Source organism: Vanessa atalanta, chromosome 25 (assembly GCF_905147765.1).
Source record: "Vanessa atalanta chromosome 25, ilVanAtal1.2, whole genome shotgun sequence".
Lineage (NCBI taxonomy): Eukaryota > Metazoa > Arthropoda > Insecta > Lepidoptera > Nymphalidae > Vanessa > Vanessa atalanta.
Genome location: NC_061895.1, coordinates 5,343,282 through 5,360,814, shown reverse-complemented (window position 1 = coordinate 5,360,814; position 17,533 = coordinate 5,343,282). Strand labels below are relative to the sequence as shown.

At 36.6% G+C, this 17,533-nt stretch overlaps 1 protein-coding gene across 24 annotated transcripts in view; it reads right to left on the bottom strand.

Annotated features, from left to right (window-relative positions):
* Positions 1-200: 200 nt before the first annotated feature.
* The window catches only part of LOC125073727 (twitchin), a 101,277-nt gene continuing 83,944 nt past the window's right edge, over positions 201-17,533 (bottom strand). For 19 of the 24 annotated variants that reach the window (XM_047684717.1, XM_047684721.1, XM_047684719.1 and 16 more), the window contains 21 exons: positions 16,852-17,012; positions 15,888-16,046; positions 14,393-14,434; positions 13,376-13,583; positions 12,995-13,181; positions 12,537-12,691; positions 11,772-11,924; positions 11,363-11,492; positions 10,740-10,839; positions 9,895-10,060; positions 9,530-9,654; positions 5,455-5,650; positions 4,941-5,110; positions 4,347-4,465; positions 3,835-3,985; positions 3,397-3,563; positions 3,099-3,237; positions 2,199-2,304; positions 1,704-1,840; positions 906-1,075; positions 201-438 (listed from right to left, as the gene is read on the bottom strand). In XM_047684717.1, the coding sequence (XP_047540673.1) occupies positions 232-438; positions 906-1,075; positions 1,704-1,840; positions 2,199-2,304; positions 3,099-3,237; positions 3,397-3,563; positions 3,835-3,985; positions 4,347-4,465; positions 4,941-5,110; positions 5,455-5,650; positions 9,530-9,654; positions 9,895-10,060; positions 10,740-10,839; positions 11,363-11,492; positions 11,772-11,924; positions 12,537-12,691; positions 12,995-13,181; positions 13,376-13,583; positions 14,393-14,434; positions 15,888-16,046; positions 16,852-17,012 (3,148 nt within the window). In that variant the 3' untranslated portion in view covers positions 201-231. The remainder of the gene's footprint in view (positions 439-905; positions 1,076-1,703; positions 1,841-2,198; positions 2,305-3,098; positions 3,238-3,396; positions 3,564-3,834; positions 3,986-4,346; positions 4,466-4,940; positions 5,111-5,454; positions 5,651-9,529; positions 9,655-9,894; positions 10,061-10,739; positions 10,840-11,362; positions 11,493-11,771; positions 11,925-12,536; positions 12,692-12,994; positions 13,182-13,375; positions 13,584-14,392; positions 14,435-15,887; positions 16,047-16,851; positions 17,013-17,533) is intronic. The other 5 variants (XM_047684724.1, XM_047684728.1, XM_047684739.1 and 2 more) reach the window with 1 other exon arrangement.

Sequence of the window (17,533 nt, the reverse complement as noted above, 5' to 3'; positions counted from 1 at the left end):
CTTTCAATAGGGTGTAACACTTAAACAATACTTAATAAATTAATAAATAATCATTTATGTAAAAAAAACTCCTTTACACTAAGACTCCGAATCGTATAAAAATCGTTTTCCATTAATAATGTTCGCAAAATTGGTAAAAAAAAAAATCATTCGGGGTACCGCAAGGTTACATCTTGGGTCCCGAGTTAATATATCTGTCAGTCCATGAAATGAGATTTCTCGTGTTCCCCTCTAGTTATCGACTACGTTCAGGTAGAAGGCGGCGAGCGAGTCCCCCTTGGAGCCGACGGCGCGCGCCTGGTACTGGCCGCCGTCGTCGGGGTTGCACTTCACGATCTCGAGGCGGTACCGCGACGTGCCCTCCATTGTGAACTTGTATCGGTTCGATGTCTCGTCGATCGGTTTCCCGTCCTTCAGCCATTGGAGTTGGAGTGGTGGCTACGAACGTAATGCATTCATTATTATAAAAATAAAGTAACAACTTGTATTAGTCCCACTACTGGGTTAAGGTTTCCTCTCCGTTTGAGAAGAAGTTTGGAGCTTATTTCAACGCTAGTGGTGAATAGTTATGCGGAAGAATTTCATTGAAATAAGACACGTGTAGGTTTCTTTATGATGTTTTCCTGCACAATTTAAGCACATGAAAATTTAGTAGTACTTGGTCTTGGTCTGGGTTTGAACCCGCAATTCATGGGTTAAGGTGCACGTGTTTAAAAAATATATACGATATAGGTTACGGATAAGGATACGGCCACCACCGCTCATAGAATTTCAACCAATACTTAGATCGCCAATGCGCCACTATCCTTGGGAATTAAGATGTTATATCCCGTGTGCATGTAGTTACACTGGCTTACTCATCAAGCTATACGCACACAGATAGCAATTGATAACAATGTTATTACCTTATCCAGCTCCGCGCTGAACACGGCGGGTTCTCCACTAGTGACGGTGGTGGAGGCGGGGAAGTCGCGGTACTGCGGCGTGGCGGGCGTCTCTCCCGACACCGACACGACGAGCGTGCACGACGAGAACGACTCGCCGGCGTCGTTGAACGCCTCGCACGTGTATACACCTGAACATATGCACCGATTACTAAGCAGTCCAGTCCTCCAACTAGATCAATTATATCTATATATTTATGTCATATCAGATCAGATCAATCAGAAAAGCCGTATTCTAGAATAGGCTATTTGACAATACGAAAAATAAAGTGTCAATTATTGTAACCAGTATGTATTATTCATTTAAAAATAATAATTAATTTATTCAAAAATCCATAAATAAAAATGCATTTTTTTAAACGTTTGTCACGTGACACAAAACGCTCCCGATTGGTCGGGTTTATGATGACGTCACTTGCTTATTAACCTCGTTTGCCTACTTTACGTGGATTATATGTGCCACAGATTACAGTACAGGTGAGTGACGTCACCGACCCCATTGCAGCGCCATATTGTCAAAGTTTTCGCGCGCTATTTAAATATGGAATTTTTATTTTGGTATTTTTCAGAAAATATGTACTAGAATTAAAAAAAAACAACTTTTACTGGGTTCTTAACATCTACTAAATAATATAAAATGCATTTTAAAAACCGGTCAAATAGCCTAGTAAGTACAAGTAAACAGTTTGTTGTATATTAATGAATATAAATAAGCTACGAAGGTTTCTTTTAAATGCATGGAAATAAAATATATTGTACCGGCATCCTCGGGGAATATCTCAGCGATTTGCAGCTTGTGGATGTTCGCTTCGCACGAGTACTGGAAGTCCTTGGAAGGCTTGATCTCCTTGTTGTTGTGCAGCCAGACCACGTCGAAGCGCTCTGCGCCCGCGATTCTGTCCATATCATTTAGTATAAATATATGTGACGAGAACAGGGGTAAAATGCCTTTGAATAGTTTTAAAATGTTGTCATGTCAAAAATGACATTTAAAAATGATTTTAAACCCAAAAAATATGTTTTGTTCTGCGATGTAAATGTGCAAATGGACCGCCTGACAGTGTGCCCACCATCGCCCATACACACTTGCACCGTTAGAAATACAAATCTTTTTTTTAAAATATCAATGCGATGTTAACATCGTGTTCTAAGATGTTATGTATCTTCCGCCAACACACATGGGCAAAACCTCTCTCAAACCAAAACCCATAAATGCAAATCCATCTCAGCTGAGCTGCTGAGCTGCTGGGCTACCTGCAGGCCAGCGTGACGGGCTCCCCGTCGTGCACGTTCTGCGAGCGCGCGTGGTCCACGATGCGCGGCGGCCGGTCCTTGGGCGCGCCCGCCGCCGGCCCGTCCGCTGCGCGACACAACGCCCGTTAGCTCACATGCCATATCGAATCTTACACGATTTGTAATAAGTTCAATTATAAAAATAGGTAAATTAATCATTCACAGGAAAGAAGTGAAAACCACACCACCACAGTTAAATAATAACCACAGTTATTTTAATAACGGAACGTTAGTCCACAAACAATAATAACAGAAGAACTATTTCATCTTGCTTATATAATAAACTCGAAAGTATTCGGAAGTTTACTAGTCAAACGACCTCGAACGATTGGACGGACTCTTTTATTTTTATGTCATTACGGTATAATGGTTGGCGGACGAGCATATAGGCCACCTGATGGTAAGTGGTCACCACCGCCCATAGACAAAGGCGCTGTAAGAAATATTAACCATTCCTTACATCACCTATGCGCCACCAACCTTGGGAACTAAGATGTTATGTCCCTATGATTACACTGGCTCACTCACCCTTCTAACCGGAACAGAACAATACAGAGTACTGTTATTTGGCGGTAGAAAAGCTGATGAGTGGGTGGTATCAACCCAGACGGGCTTGCACAAAGCCCTACCACCAACTCTAATGCAATTGATTTTATATACGGTTTTTTTTTAAATAATTTTAATTTACCTTTAGCAAAGCGGACAACCTAACGACTAAGATTTCTTTAACACGAGAAATAAATTAAAAATTTCTGGAAACATACTATAGCACATAATTTGTCGGCGTTGTATTTAAATAGATAACTTCATTACACTTTAAAACTACAGCGAGATTTGCCTTTAGATATATGTAATGCTTACTTCTGACGGTCACGTTACACTTGGTCTCGACTTCTCCCTGGCTGTTGATCGCCTTCAGGGAGTAAACTCCCACGTCTTCAGGGAACACTTCGTTAATAACCAGCGACGCGACGCCGTTCTTGTATTTAAGGTCGACGACCTGGTGACAGTTTTATTTTATTTACAATGACGAAGGCAGATTGATAAGCTTTGGTATAATTTTATTGCTAATGTCATCAACCATGGGAATACCGCAATAATTTACGGAAACTAATTCAATTACAGAGATGTATTAATTGTTAAAATATAATATACTGACCTCAGAAGAATGCAAAGGTTTGCCATCCTTAAACCATTCGACCCTTGGGTCAGGGTCTCCTCTAACTGCACACGACAGTAGCAGAGGAGCACCATCTTTAGCGGCGAAGGTGTCTGGCAATGAGCGGGCGAAGGAAGGCTTGCACATTGATGAATCTGATGCTGGTACTGAAAGTAAAGGTAGATACATTAATAAAAAATTTTGGAAATCAAATACAAGTATATAGGATACCTTACATACGGTCTGGAATACATTAAATTCTTATGTATTATAAATAAAGAACTGTCACCTGACGACCTGTCGAATGACGTTTTAAATGTATACTATACAGAGAAATGAATATTAATAAAACGCGTCCAGCATAATTTAAATGCTAATGAAAACAAACATTAAAATGTTCGAATTTTACAGGAATCGATATTAAATCATGAGACTTACAGACTAGTTCCTTCGTCGCGCTCCTGGATCTCGAAGCTGCGTCAGAGTCCAGTTTAGCGCCGTATTTCTTCTGCTTGCTAGCCTCGACTGAGGTCTGAGGTGAGAACTTCGGACGCGGACCGGATGATTTCGCCGGTGGGTCGATTGTCACCTATGATTAATTTTATGTTATGAAATAATTGAACCAAGAAAACGCTTAAAAGCTTAACGTCTATTGTAAACGTCCTTCAGTTTGAAAAATTATTACGTCATTGATGCTATTAGAATGTTACACACCCGACATTTTGTGTATTTGATTGTCTCGAAGATTATATAGACTTTAATTAACTTTTTTATTGAAGTGGATTATCTATAACAAATAAAAATATTGACAAATAAGCCTACGATGCATAATCTGTCAATATATTTTTAAAAAAATGTACTCGATTAAGTTACTACAATTCTAAAAACCAAACAAGCTTCTTGTAAAAGTTTTACTTAAAATATATTCCTTAACGTTTGACAGAAGTTACCTTAGTCTTGGTGATTATCGGCGCAGGCGCAGGTTTGAGGGGTTTCTCGATGTAGCGTCTTTCGCCCGAGTACAGGAGGTTGTGTGCGAGCGTAGCTTGCTCCTCGCTTACTACTTCACCTGGAATTCAGTCACGGGTTTAGTTTACACGCTCATGAAACATTATATTAACTTTTGACGTCGAAAATAATAAAAGTAAAGTTTTTAGTTAAATAAGTTTAATTTAATGTCAAATATGACATCAAACGTTACTAATGCACCCTTTCACATATTATTCCCTACGCTGTCATTACCAATTATATGGATATTAATTTAGACATCCTAACAAGCAATTAAAGTACAGTTAACAAAATCATTACAAGTTAAATATTTAACACTTGTTTCGGGTTACCTTATGCACTGATAAGATATCAAAATATATTGACACTTTCAGTATTTATGGAATCAATCACGAGTTTTCACGAAGTTCTCTTAAAAGAATCAACAAATACGTAGAAGCCACATTTCTGGAATAGCACCTGTACCGTTTATAAATCGGATCACAATGACAAAATGACCATTACTAAACATTGTAAATCAGCGGACCCTCACTAACCTTCTACAATGACGACGCAAGAGGTCTCATCCGTTCCGTGCACGTTGGTGGCGACGCACGAGTACTTGCCGCTGTCCTCCGGCCGGCAGTCAATGATCTCCATGGTCACCACGCCGTCAGACTGCGTCATCGCGTAGTCGTATTTAGACAATTCGCGCTTATCCTTGTACCTGGAAATTATGTCATCGTTTGAGTGGACTTTTTTAATGTTTGAATGACATATTAATATCAGAGACGAAAAATAGCCATTGCAATCGATCCATTAGTGAGCAAATGGACTAAAAGTGCAAATACGTCCTGAGAAAGTTTGTGACTGTAATAACATTCACTAAACTGACAATCCAAAATACAGACATAAAAATGTTTTCAAGTTTGGCTTTAGTAAGACCTATGAATAGGTGTACCTTCTTAGATAATCTTGCACAAAGTCCTACTCTCAATAAAATAAAACTGTTAACAAATGTTCAAGTTAAACATATGTTGGGGTGTTTATCATGTTTATTTCCAAACTCACCATTTAACCGTGGGCGTGGGCTTGCCGCTCAGACAGCAGAGCAGCTTGCAAGTATCCCTCGCCTGCATCACACGCGGACGCAGCTGGAAGGTGAAGGAAGGTGCTGTCTCGCTCCATTCCTGCCAGAAGGTGTACGGCAGAGGTTCGCGACGACGAGGCTCTTCGGAAACGTGCTGTCTCTGCACTTTGGGAACCGCTGAGGACAGAAATGAGAAATTACTATAACGGTCCCCTTGACGCTGTAAATGTCCAAATATTTCTAGAATATTTATTTGTTTAAATATCTTTTTAATTACCTCACGTTCCGAATAGAGTACATTTCTCAATTAGTCATTAATCAGGTTAAATAAACAAATGCATAAATATGAAACAATCTATCAGAATATTCGATCCATATCAAATTCCTCTTAAACAATCAGATCCATGAGTTTATTTCATCAGATTGAAACAAGTTGAAAGTCAATCAGCTTATAACTCTCCGACTAGAACGAGATTTAATTGAATCCTAGACAATCTAAGAGCCAATGAACTAGGTTTAAGAATAGACACATTTGTGACCTAGATTTAGACGAATCAACTTTTTGCTTGTACAAACAAAAGTCTTACAACGGCAGTTAGATTTGACATGCACACATGAAAACTATACCAGTATATCGAATGCACACATGTAAAATAAAGTATTATTATTTATTATATAATGACTTGAATATTTATAAATTAGATTTAATTTATATGTTGTAAAATAAAGTTAATCTTCAATGCAATCCTGTGATGATTTTTTTTAATACGTAACTCGAGTTATGTTAGTAAGACATTTATATTGTCATGGTAATTACTTATATAGGTATATTTTTTACAAATAACAAACAACAAAGTTACAAAAGAAATAATTTAAATAGAACAAGAGAAGATATTATTCTTCTTTCGACAAATTAAGATAACCCTTAAGAATAATTGCAAACAATAAACTGAAGGTTAATCGAACTTGTTATACTATACGAAATAATAGCTTTACCGAACTTATTTGATACTTTAAAAAACATAATAGCTGATTTCAATATTATAATGATAGTCCCGACATAAGAAATATTACCAAAATTGAGTAAAATAGCAAGAAATAGCAACCCCAATATTATTAAAATTGATTTAGATTTAAGTGACACATTAAACTAGTTGTTCTCAACCCTAACATATTAGACGTGGCTCCGTATAAAAAATATTACAAATTAAATTACAATATTTTGGGGCCAATTTAAATTGCGATTCTATAAATAGATAGTATTCCACACAACATAATGTCAACGTATAGTGTTACCAGACTAAAAAAAAAACCGTTGACAACGCCTGCATTAAACAATAACAAGTATTAATCATTAAATCCAACACGCTCCCTATAAATCTCTCGTCAAGACACACACGCTATGACAGCGCGCTTCTTGATGAACGATCTTATGTTTAACACGACAAATTGTGGAGTCTTTTGAACTGGCATATTTATTAATTGGCATTTAACTAAGCGGACGAATTTAGGTTTAATTGTAAACGACGATTGTGAAACCGATGTTTAATGTCAGACGGGAATTTATTTATATAACAACTTAAATACGGATACGTTCTAAATGTTCGATTTGTGATTTACTAAAATTTGTATCCTTCGTTTAGTTTTGAAATGTATGTGTAATATTATAATTTAGATATGTCGGAAGGAATATTAGATAAAAGTGTAATCATTTAGATGAAAATTTTATGCTATTTGTAGGTGGAGGGGCAAACGGGCCACCTGATGGTAAATGGTCACCACCACATGTGAGAAATATTAACCAAACCTCCCATCACCAATACGCTACAAACCTAGGGGTCTAAGATTTTATGTCCCTTGTGCCTGCAGTTACACTGGCTCATTCCCCCTTCAAGCCGGAACACAACAATAGTAAGAATTGCTGTTTGGCGGTAAAATATATGATGATAATCAGTGGTGGTGTTACGGTTATAGCACAGCAACTGTTGCCATCAAATATTTGTTGCGGATTGACGTGACGCGACGTTACGCTTAGAATCCACAAGAAATATTTGATAGCTATAATTGTTTCGCTAAAACCGTAATAGCACCACAGGTACCTACCCAGAGGGGCTTGCACAAAACCCTACCAACAAGTAAAAAGTGAGAAATATTAAAATAATAAAGAGTAATATTATTATTAATAATCATTAAAAAAAACTAACAATCAAACATAAACGCTTTTTGTGTTTTATTTTAAATATATAAACTATTAATATTCGATTATTACTGAAATTTTAACTATTGAAACCTAAAGGTACAAATATAACGCAATTTTTTATTTTTATTTTGACATTTTGGGATATTATTACAACCCAGTCCAAATGGAATTTTATTAAAGAAGGAAATATCAAAATTACTAATGTATACTAATAAACATTTTATTATTTTTGTTCTGACAAAACAGTTCGTTTAGCTTGCGGACAGAACAATCGTTCAATAGATACATTAACTTTAACAGCCTATAAATATCCCACTGCTGGGCTAAGGCCTCCTCTGCCTTTGAGGAGAAGGTTTGGAGCATATTCCACAATGCTGCTGCAATGCGGAATACACATGTGGCAGAATTTCGTTGAAATTAGACACCTCAGTTGATTTCCATCACTACCGAGCACGAGATGAATTATAAACACAAATTAAGCACATGAAAATTCAGTGGTGCTTGCCTGGGTTTGAACCCGAAATCATCAGGTTAAGATGCACGCGTTCTAACCACTTATATACTAAGGCAAAGTACATACATAGTATTTAAGTTTAAACTAGTATTAATATTGCTGATTGTGCTGCTATCAAGCTGACATAAATTTATTTTAAGATGGTGGAAGAACGGTTGGATGAAAACGGTAAATTATTTTTAGAAATTATTTACCAAAAATAATAATTATATTTTTTGTAAATCTTTATCATAAAATCTAAGGTCTCTTTCACACGAGAATTATTATTTTTACTAGATGAGTATGAAATCCAAAATATAAATAAATAAATAATAAATATATATTGGACAACATCACATACATTACTCTGATCCAAATGTAAGTAGCTAAAGCACTTGTGTTTTGGAAATCAGACTTAACGACGGTACCACAAACACCCAGACCTAAGACAACATAGAAAACTAATGAAATTTTTCTACATCGACTCTGCCTGGGATCGAACCCGGGACCTCGGAGTGGCGTAGGTCTGTGTCTACGTATTGAACATTTTATTGAAGAGTATTTAATTTTTTAAATTTCAACTTATGGTAAATGATTAATTTGCCCATAGCATCTTACACTGATAAACGAGTTCAACATAAATGCTCCACCAACGACAGGATCTAATATATAACCATATATATGCTTGTGTAAAACCGCAAGACAGCCATAATTATTAGTACTTGTTTCATTAGAATAACCAGTCAACGGGTGGTACCCACTAAGGTTAACACCACGAAAGTTACGGTACTACAGTAATAGACCTATGCGAATGGTGAGACGTTTTTGTGATACCAAACTGGAAAAAAAATACTAAACGAATATATATTAAACTTATAACAAGAGATAGAGCACGTTTTGGAGAAGGTTTTATTGTATGATAGTTTTAAGACCGTGACGTCACAAGCATGAATCGAATGAATGTTCTTGTAGAATATATAAAAGAGATAATCATTTTTTGTTTCTTTAGCTATATATTGCTAAAGAATATCAATCTTTAGCTATATAAATATATATAAATATAAATCTTTAGCTATATATAATGGCCCATATTAATTTTAAGAATTACTAATATACCTATTTACCCCTCCTTTTAAGCTTATCAATTGTGTTAGGTTAGGTTAGGTGGGGACGAGAATAGCCCAAGTCGTCAGGATCGAACCTGCCACTTTTTACATCGCTAGATGGCCCGTAAACCATTGCGCTATTGACGCTTAAACTTTAGTATTATGCATATTAGTTTAGAGACATTTTATAACTTTCATTCGAGTGTATGGTTATGAAACATTTCTGCAATCCAGTCCAAGTGTAAAGCTTAACTTACGTTGTACATTCAAAAAGACGACTTCTTCTCTGAAGCCATAGTGATTCTCAGCCCTGATGATGTACTCGCCGCGATCCTCTAACTTCGCGCGGTTGATTATGAAATAGTAATCGTCGTTGGCGTATCTGTGTAGACATTTAATATAACATTATATACAGGCTGATTGTATATGTGACAATTTTTGAAATGGTTATAACATCACCTCCAGCTTCATATTTGACACTAAAAGAATGATAAACTAATCAGACCAGTCAAGCCAACAGTAAGGCGTTAATATCTATTGTGGCTGTGCACTGGCTCAGTTCACCTTAAAACCAGAACAGATCTGACTCAAACAGAGTAGAGGTCGAGTGGAGCGAGCGTACCTCTTCATGTACTTGACGGACTGGCGCAGCTCGCGGTTGTTGTGCGACCACGTGACGGTGGGCGCGGCCACGGCGATGATGCGGCAGTACAGCTTCACCGACTGCCCCTTGTAGCAGAACGCCGACTGCGGCTTGATCACGAACCGCGGCGCCGCTTGCCGCCGGTCTGCGCACACGTCGTGTTACGTATATTTACGGTCACATTGATATAACTTGTGATAATCATTATATGAACTGGAGAAGGATGAGGATTAGCTTATAACGCCAAATTTCCGCCTCCGCAAAGTCAATAAATCCTCCTTGGGGCGAAGTAATCGTAGATAGTAAAATTCCGCAGATATTTTAACTTTGACGATTGATATAGTCAAATCGTTTGTTAACAAATCATTATTAAATAAGGCTTATTATTCAACACTCTTGTGTTATATAGATAATTATGTATAATTGTATTTAGCTAATAAAACTCTTTCTATTTCAAATGTTCGAAAAGAGTAACTACTGAGTTTCTTGGCGGTTCCTCTAAGTAGATTCTATACTTCGAAGCGGTGGTAGCTTTACTTTTGCTCAAAAAATTTTCCATCACCACGAAGCACGACAAGTATTACAATTACAATTTTACCACAGGCAAAATCAGTGTTAGTTTGCGGGACTTGAACCCGCTTTCCTTGTTTATAACTGGGAAATTTAAGCTCATAAATTTAAAATAACAAAGAACTGCTGCATAAAAGCAGAAAAACATCAACCCAATTTTATATATATATTACGTACGAATTGTTTAGATTTATCAATACGTTTAGAGAATTTGAAATTCGATAATTTAAGATGGATTAAATAAAATTATTTACCGAATTGTCCGTCGTATATCTTCCATTTCTCGATGAGAAGTTTGCGCAGGGAACTGTACTCGCTGAGCCTTCCGATCGGCAGCACGAATGACGACCAGTTCTGTTGAATATCATGAGGTATTAGACACCTTATCATAGAATGAACGCTGTCTTAATGACGCAAAATTGTAACCAAAACTAACATTATAGAATAGAATTAAAATTAAAACAAATCATGATATTTTCGGGACACCACTTGTTTCTTAATCACTATTATTTTTTAATGAATTAGGCGGACGGGCAAATGTTCTACCTGATGTGAAATGGTAACCAAGAGTGCCGTAAGATATATTCACCATTTCTTACATCATCACCAACCTTGAGAACTAAGACATTACGTCTCTTGTACCTGTAGTGACAGTAACTCTCTGGTCCTTTAAATGGTACCCACCCAGACGGGCTCGCACAAAGCCCTACCCATCAACTAATAATATTTTATTTCCACTCAAAAATATCATAATATCTTCACTAACTGATTTGATACTACCAAAAATATACCTGTCCTTTTTAAGCAGTACACGCGAAAAGGAGATAGCAATATAGAAATACAATGTACATGAAATGAAGAGCAAGTTTCCACAAACCTCGTATCTTTCCCGCAGTCTGTTCCTCATCTGTTCATATCTCCTCGCCTGTATGGTGGCGGTGCGGGCGGCGGTCGCGTCTCCGGCCAGCCAGCGGTGAGCCAGGCACTCGTGGGCCGTCATACGCTTCCTGGGATTTGGAACGGGTCTTAGTCGTTGGTCACATGGATTGGGATGAGCAATATTTAAGAATGTGGTATATAAAAAAATCGACCTTGAAATCTTACTCCCGCAATGGGTGTGACACTGCATTAAGTTTATAAAGCCCCACCAACAAGTAAATAGAGTTCACAATGTCGATGATAACTAACACAAGTTACGGTTATTTCGTAGGTTGCTATGATTTTGACAGTCTTTATTCTATAGTCTTTAGTCTATGTGATATAACATGGATATCAATAATACTCACTCCTTGTTCTTAACAAGCAGCCTCCTGATGAAGTCCTTGGCGTCATCAGATACGTGCTGGAAGGCTTCTTCGTCGAACTCCCAGTCACACGCCTTAACGTTCTTCAGCGTTTCGATGTCGTTGTTACCAGCGAACGGAGAGAGACCAGATAATCTAAGAATAGAAATAATCGTGATTATTATAAATATAACAGTTTAGGGGGAAGGATTAGAGGAGTTAATCAAAAAATTGCTTATATATAATAATCTACGAAGGATTCCGCATCGATTGGTACTAGTCTCATACCGATAAGTTATCACGAGATGATGTTGTAATTGACGATTGATGCACACTAAAAACATTTCAGGGTTTCATTTATTACGACCTTGAATGAAGCGACCATTTGTCTATAACGACATTAAATCTATGTCTCTTGAATTTAAAGCATGCTTTACTATGTACAAAAATATGAAATCGCCAAAGACACAAAGAGATTTCTTATCATTTGTTTGTAAACCTTTCGATATGTCTTTACCTTTGTCTATAACGACTTCCGGATATAACTCCTAAATTACAGTGGTCCCTTCGTCGTCGTCATATCCGAAATCCACCGTATATAATAATATATACAAAGGTAGAAGATGTTTGTCTTCAAAATAGTAAATAAAAGCAAATAATAAGTGTATATCTGTATATTAAACTTATAATTTTCTATAAATTTATAATCCAGACCGTCGATCTTTGTATGAGGCCCGAATAGAACAGAAGTAATGGTGCGATACTCACAGCACGTACGAGAGCACGCCGACGGCCCACATGTCGGTGTAGAAGCCGACGGGCTCGCGCTCCACGATCTCCGGCGCCGCGAACTCGGCCGTGCCCGTCGATATCTTGACGACTTCGTTCGGATCTAACTTGGTCGCCAAGCCGAAGTCAATGATCTGGTGAAAAGGGTTTTAAGGTTTTGTATTGTTTAATATTCATTTTACGAGACTATATGAACATTAATCCGAAGCTATGACCGATTTTAAATGTAGATTTTATTGAGATTCGAGATTCAAACTTCATATGGACTCAATAAAATATAAGCTAACAATTATAACTCGTAAGTTTGAATTATTTCTGTATAATAAATCTTGTACATTTCTATTATAATAAACTATTAAAAATATTGAAATTTCGATAAATTCCAGATCGACGAGAATACTTTTTGACAAAGTTTTTCCTATATAAACATATTTTACCTTGACGTCAGTGCCGGTCCTGGTGGTGCACATGACGTTCTCCGGCTTGAGGTCCAGGTGTATGATGTTCTGCTCGTGCATGTGCCGCACTCCCTCGCACACTTGGCGCATGTAGTGCGCGGCCTCCGCCTCGCTCATGTTGTACCCGGGCTCCGTTATGCGCTCGAACAGCTCGCCTCCGGACATGCTGTGAGATTGAGTTTTAACGTGAGTTAAATGAAAGCATTCATTCGTTATTGTGTGAGGCAACTACATTTTAGAAACAATTTCCAACAGTCATAAAGAAACATTATTATCGTTAACGATAAAATGATTACAGTTCACGTTATGAAACGAATTCGAGCCGTTCATCAACATATCCATCATCGACAAAATACTCACAACTCGAATATCAGCACCATTTCATCATCGTCTTCGAAGGCATCATGCAAGTTGATGAGCTTGCGGTGATGCAGCTGGTTCATGATATCTATCTCCTTCTTGATGAGCTCCTTCTCCATGGCTCCGGCGACAGGTATAAACTTGGCAGCGAAGTAGTTCCCGGTGGCGCGCTCGCGGCAGCGGTGGACGACGCCGAACGCCCCTGTGCCTACGACAGTAGTGATCACATTGATTATAAGCTTTTGGATAATTAGGGAAACATTGGGAGCTTTCGAATCAAATTATTGGACAAGGGTCTGGACTTTTATCTACATACATTATTCTACAGCAGTATAAAGTATCACCTTTGTCAAGTAGAGACAGAAAAAAAAGTACTGACATTTAAAAAAATCCATCATACATAAAAATTACATGAAACGTTATCCCTATATCGAAATGGTTAATGACAAAATATTATATTTATCAAAATCATAAAACAACCTAATAGTTATACTTTCAATATTTTCAAAATGTTATTTGAACGTCTAACGATAAAAATTGTGCGGTAAATTTATATAGTAATAGTAATTATATAAAAAAATATATATATATATATTGTAACAGTATTAAAAGCGCACACCGTGCAGTAACTTTAGATCTAAAATAAATATAGTAATAAGCAATATTCAATACTAATATCCATGAATACTAAAATAAAATAAAGTGTCTAGTGTATTTTTTTTAAATCATAAAATCTTCTTTTTTTTAAATTTAATTTCGATAAATATTTTCTTTTTATTTTAATTCAATCAATATGAAAACTTATTGCTTATAATATATATTATAAACTGGTTATTCTTAATTAATTTTCAAATAATAAAATTTTTCATATCTGTGTTCGAACGTGCCTATAAGCGAGTGTAATTAAAAAAGTAATTAAAAAAAAATAAACTTATAACATTATAATATATAGTATGCGTGTGAGAGAGAGATGCAGATAGATAGAGATGCACTACATCGATCTATTCACACACAGACCTCCACGGGGTTTCCGTTTAGAAGAAGCTCTCACGAAGTCACCTGCGAAATTCGACATTGTTTTTATACCAGTAAGGTTCAAAATTGAACGACTACGTGTTAGTCATGTGTTAACAAAAAAAATCTATTTTCCCAAGCAACTTCGTGAGTTAAGTTTAGTTCTACGCTTTACTTTCATGCTTGTAGTCGATTTATCGTTGGTTTATTTATTTTATTAAAGTCTGCACTGACCAGCTTAATCTTAACAACAAAATTATTACTCAAAATCGTTGACCAAAAAGATTCGTTTATTTTTTTTTATATATATACTGTTTTGTCTGTGAAATCTATTCTCAAACCATAAACAACTTGTAGTTTTGGATTACATTCGAGATATATTTTAAAGCTACAGGTATTGTAAAGGGTTAATCAATTCAATCTAACTTACCCCTCCGTCTTTACTTGGTCCGAAGTAACAATTGTAGCATGCACAGAATCAATTATTTTTTTGTTGCGTCAACACTAAACATATCTTTTTAATCTCAAAGTACTACAAAATTATTTTAAAAATACATTAATTATCATCATAATTTAAAAATTAGCATTTTTATAAATAGTAAATTATTAATTACTCTAATTTACCACACATGGTTAAAAATTAAACTAATATTCAACTAGTAGCAACTAATTTGATGTGATTTTTTTTTTTTTAAATTATCTTAATTCTACGAGTTATTAATTTATTCTAGAACAACACACTTTATATGCTTGAGGATAATTATAATGTGATATTCGGTCGCAATGAAGTGAAAACGTGATCTGTGCCACGTGGCATACGTGGTACGATAACCGATATGCTTTAAGTCAAGTGTTCTGTGTTAAGTCATGTGTCATGTAGCTTGTGTCAGTGTTTGTGAGTAACGGAGTGTCACACTAGAAGCACACCTCGCAACGTGTGGTTCTAGTGTGTGCATTCAAACTGTCAAGTGCACTTATCTGCTGATGTGATGTGTAACGTAAAAGTATAAATTCCGTGTGTTTCTTACAATTTTCGAGTTGATTGTGTGTGTGTGTGTGTGTGTGTGTGTGTGTGTGTGTGTGTGTGTGTGTGTGTGTGTGTGTGTGTGTGTGCGCGTGTGTGCATGTGTATGTGTGTTTGCGTGTGTTGAGTGTGTTTGTGTGTGTTGAGTGTGTTTGCGTGTGTATGTATGTGTGAGACTTCTAAATGCCACGTGACATGTGACCACTGCTTTATGTGTGATGTGTAATGTGTCCTAGGTGTTACTTATCATAAAACCATGTAGTATTTGTTTTATGGTGTAAGTGTTATATGAGTCGTGAACTAGATCAGACTAGTTTCTCTGTTGAATAGTGCTTTTATAGTATGGATTTTGTATGAGAAGTCATATGATATAACAAAATAGATTTGAACCGTACTTATACGATATGGTATATGATTCAATAGGCTTATTTATATTGCAATGAACGCAATGAGTCGTTTCAGTTATAAACTTACCAATCTCCTCGAGGATATCGTATTTGTCGTACACAGAGCATGTGCGGATCTCGACGGGCTGCGGTACATATTTACTGTAGATATCGAATACGTAGCTGTCGTAGTCCTTGACCGGGCCGTGGTCTGCGTTTGTACGGATGCGTTTGCCAGTTTCGTCGACTGTTAATAAAAATAATAATTTTATAAAGTGTACTATTTGTGAGTGGTTTGGTGAAAAGGGACGGAAGTGTGTAACAGGAAGCTGAGGAAGCGCGCTATTTGATTTGACCAACAGCTAGAGTTGGTCGTTAGATAGTACCAACTCATTTTCCCAGAGGATGGAGGATATAATGAAAACGTTATTCATTGGCAATTTAAGATATAGGATATAATGTATATATGATCATGTGCGTATACTATGATAGTATGGCTCGTTTTAATACATACGTAATAGTATTTCTAAAGTGGAACATTTAACTACGTATTAAATTTTGTTAAAGTAAAAACAATCCCTAATCGTTCAACGTGTTACTCTGGTTAATAGAGGTTCTATTTTTAAAAGTCAGATCATAGACACTATTTAAAAACAATCTATCAATTTTTAGTGCTGCCAGCTGTGGGAACTAAAATGTTGTAATCCTTGTTTACCACGAGAATAGTTACGACTAGTGGTAACTCTCGTGTCGGTAATATTTATCAGGGTTACTATATTTATTAGCACACCTGTATCGTGTTTAGTTACATCCAAATGTCGAAAGAAGAATAGTTTGATCCACTGTTGTAGCACGACAAAAACATATACATATATTTATTTTTGAAATTGTGTATTATTATTTTAAATATTATATGTATTTTTGTCAAACGACATTCTACCTTTATGCTTAACAGTAATGCCTTTAGCGTGTGTACCAAAATATTATCTGTGGTCATTAAAGTTGCAATAAAATATTTGAACTTAAATAATCCTCGTTCTATCGTATTATACCAGGATATTCCATCTTCTTGAACTCCTTCTTGATAATGGACTTTGTCTGTATGAGCGACGTTGGTTCGCTCGGCTCCGAACGTCCGTATATGTTCTCAGCGTACACGCGGAACTCGTATTGCTTGCCTGATGCTAATCCAGTGATCGCCATTGTTGTGAATCTGTAGAAGTATAAAATAGAAGTGAATTCATTTAATTTAAACTAGCGTTGTATCGTCAATATCGAATTGGTTGCAATCGTTACGTCAGCTTACGTATTTTATTGTTTATGATATACTATTTTCATACTCATAGTAGTTGTTGATGTTTTTTTATGGTATATGTTGGCGAGTATATGGGCCACCCGATGCTAAGTGGCCACCATCACCCATAGACAATGGCGCTGTAAGAAATATTAACAATTCCTTACATCGCCAATGCGCCACCAACCTTGGGAACTAAGATGTCATTTCCTTTGCACTGTAGTTACACTAGCTCACTCGCCCTTCAAACCGGAACACATCAATACAGAGTACTGTTGTTTGGCGGTAGAATATCTGATGAGTGGGAGGTACCTACCCAGGTGGGCTTGCATAAAGCCCTACCACCAAGTTATTGATAAATTATTGTAACCTCTTTTGTATTAAACTGTATAGTACTTTATAGTAAGATGCATGCATTACAAGCTTATTAGGGATAGTAC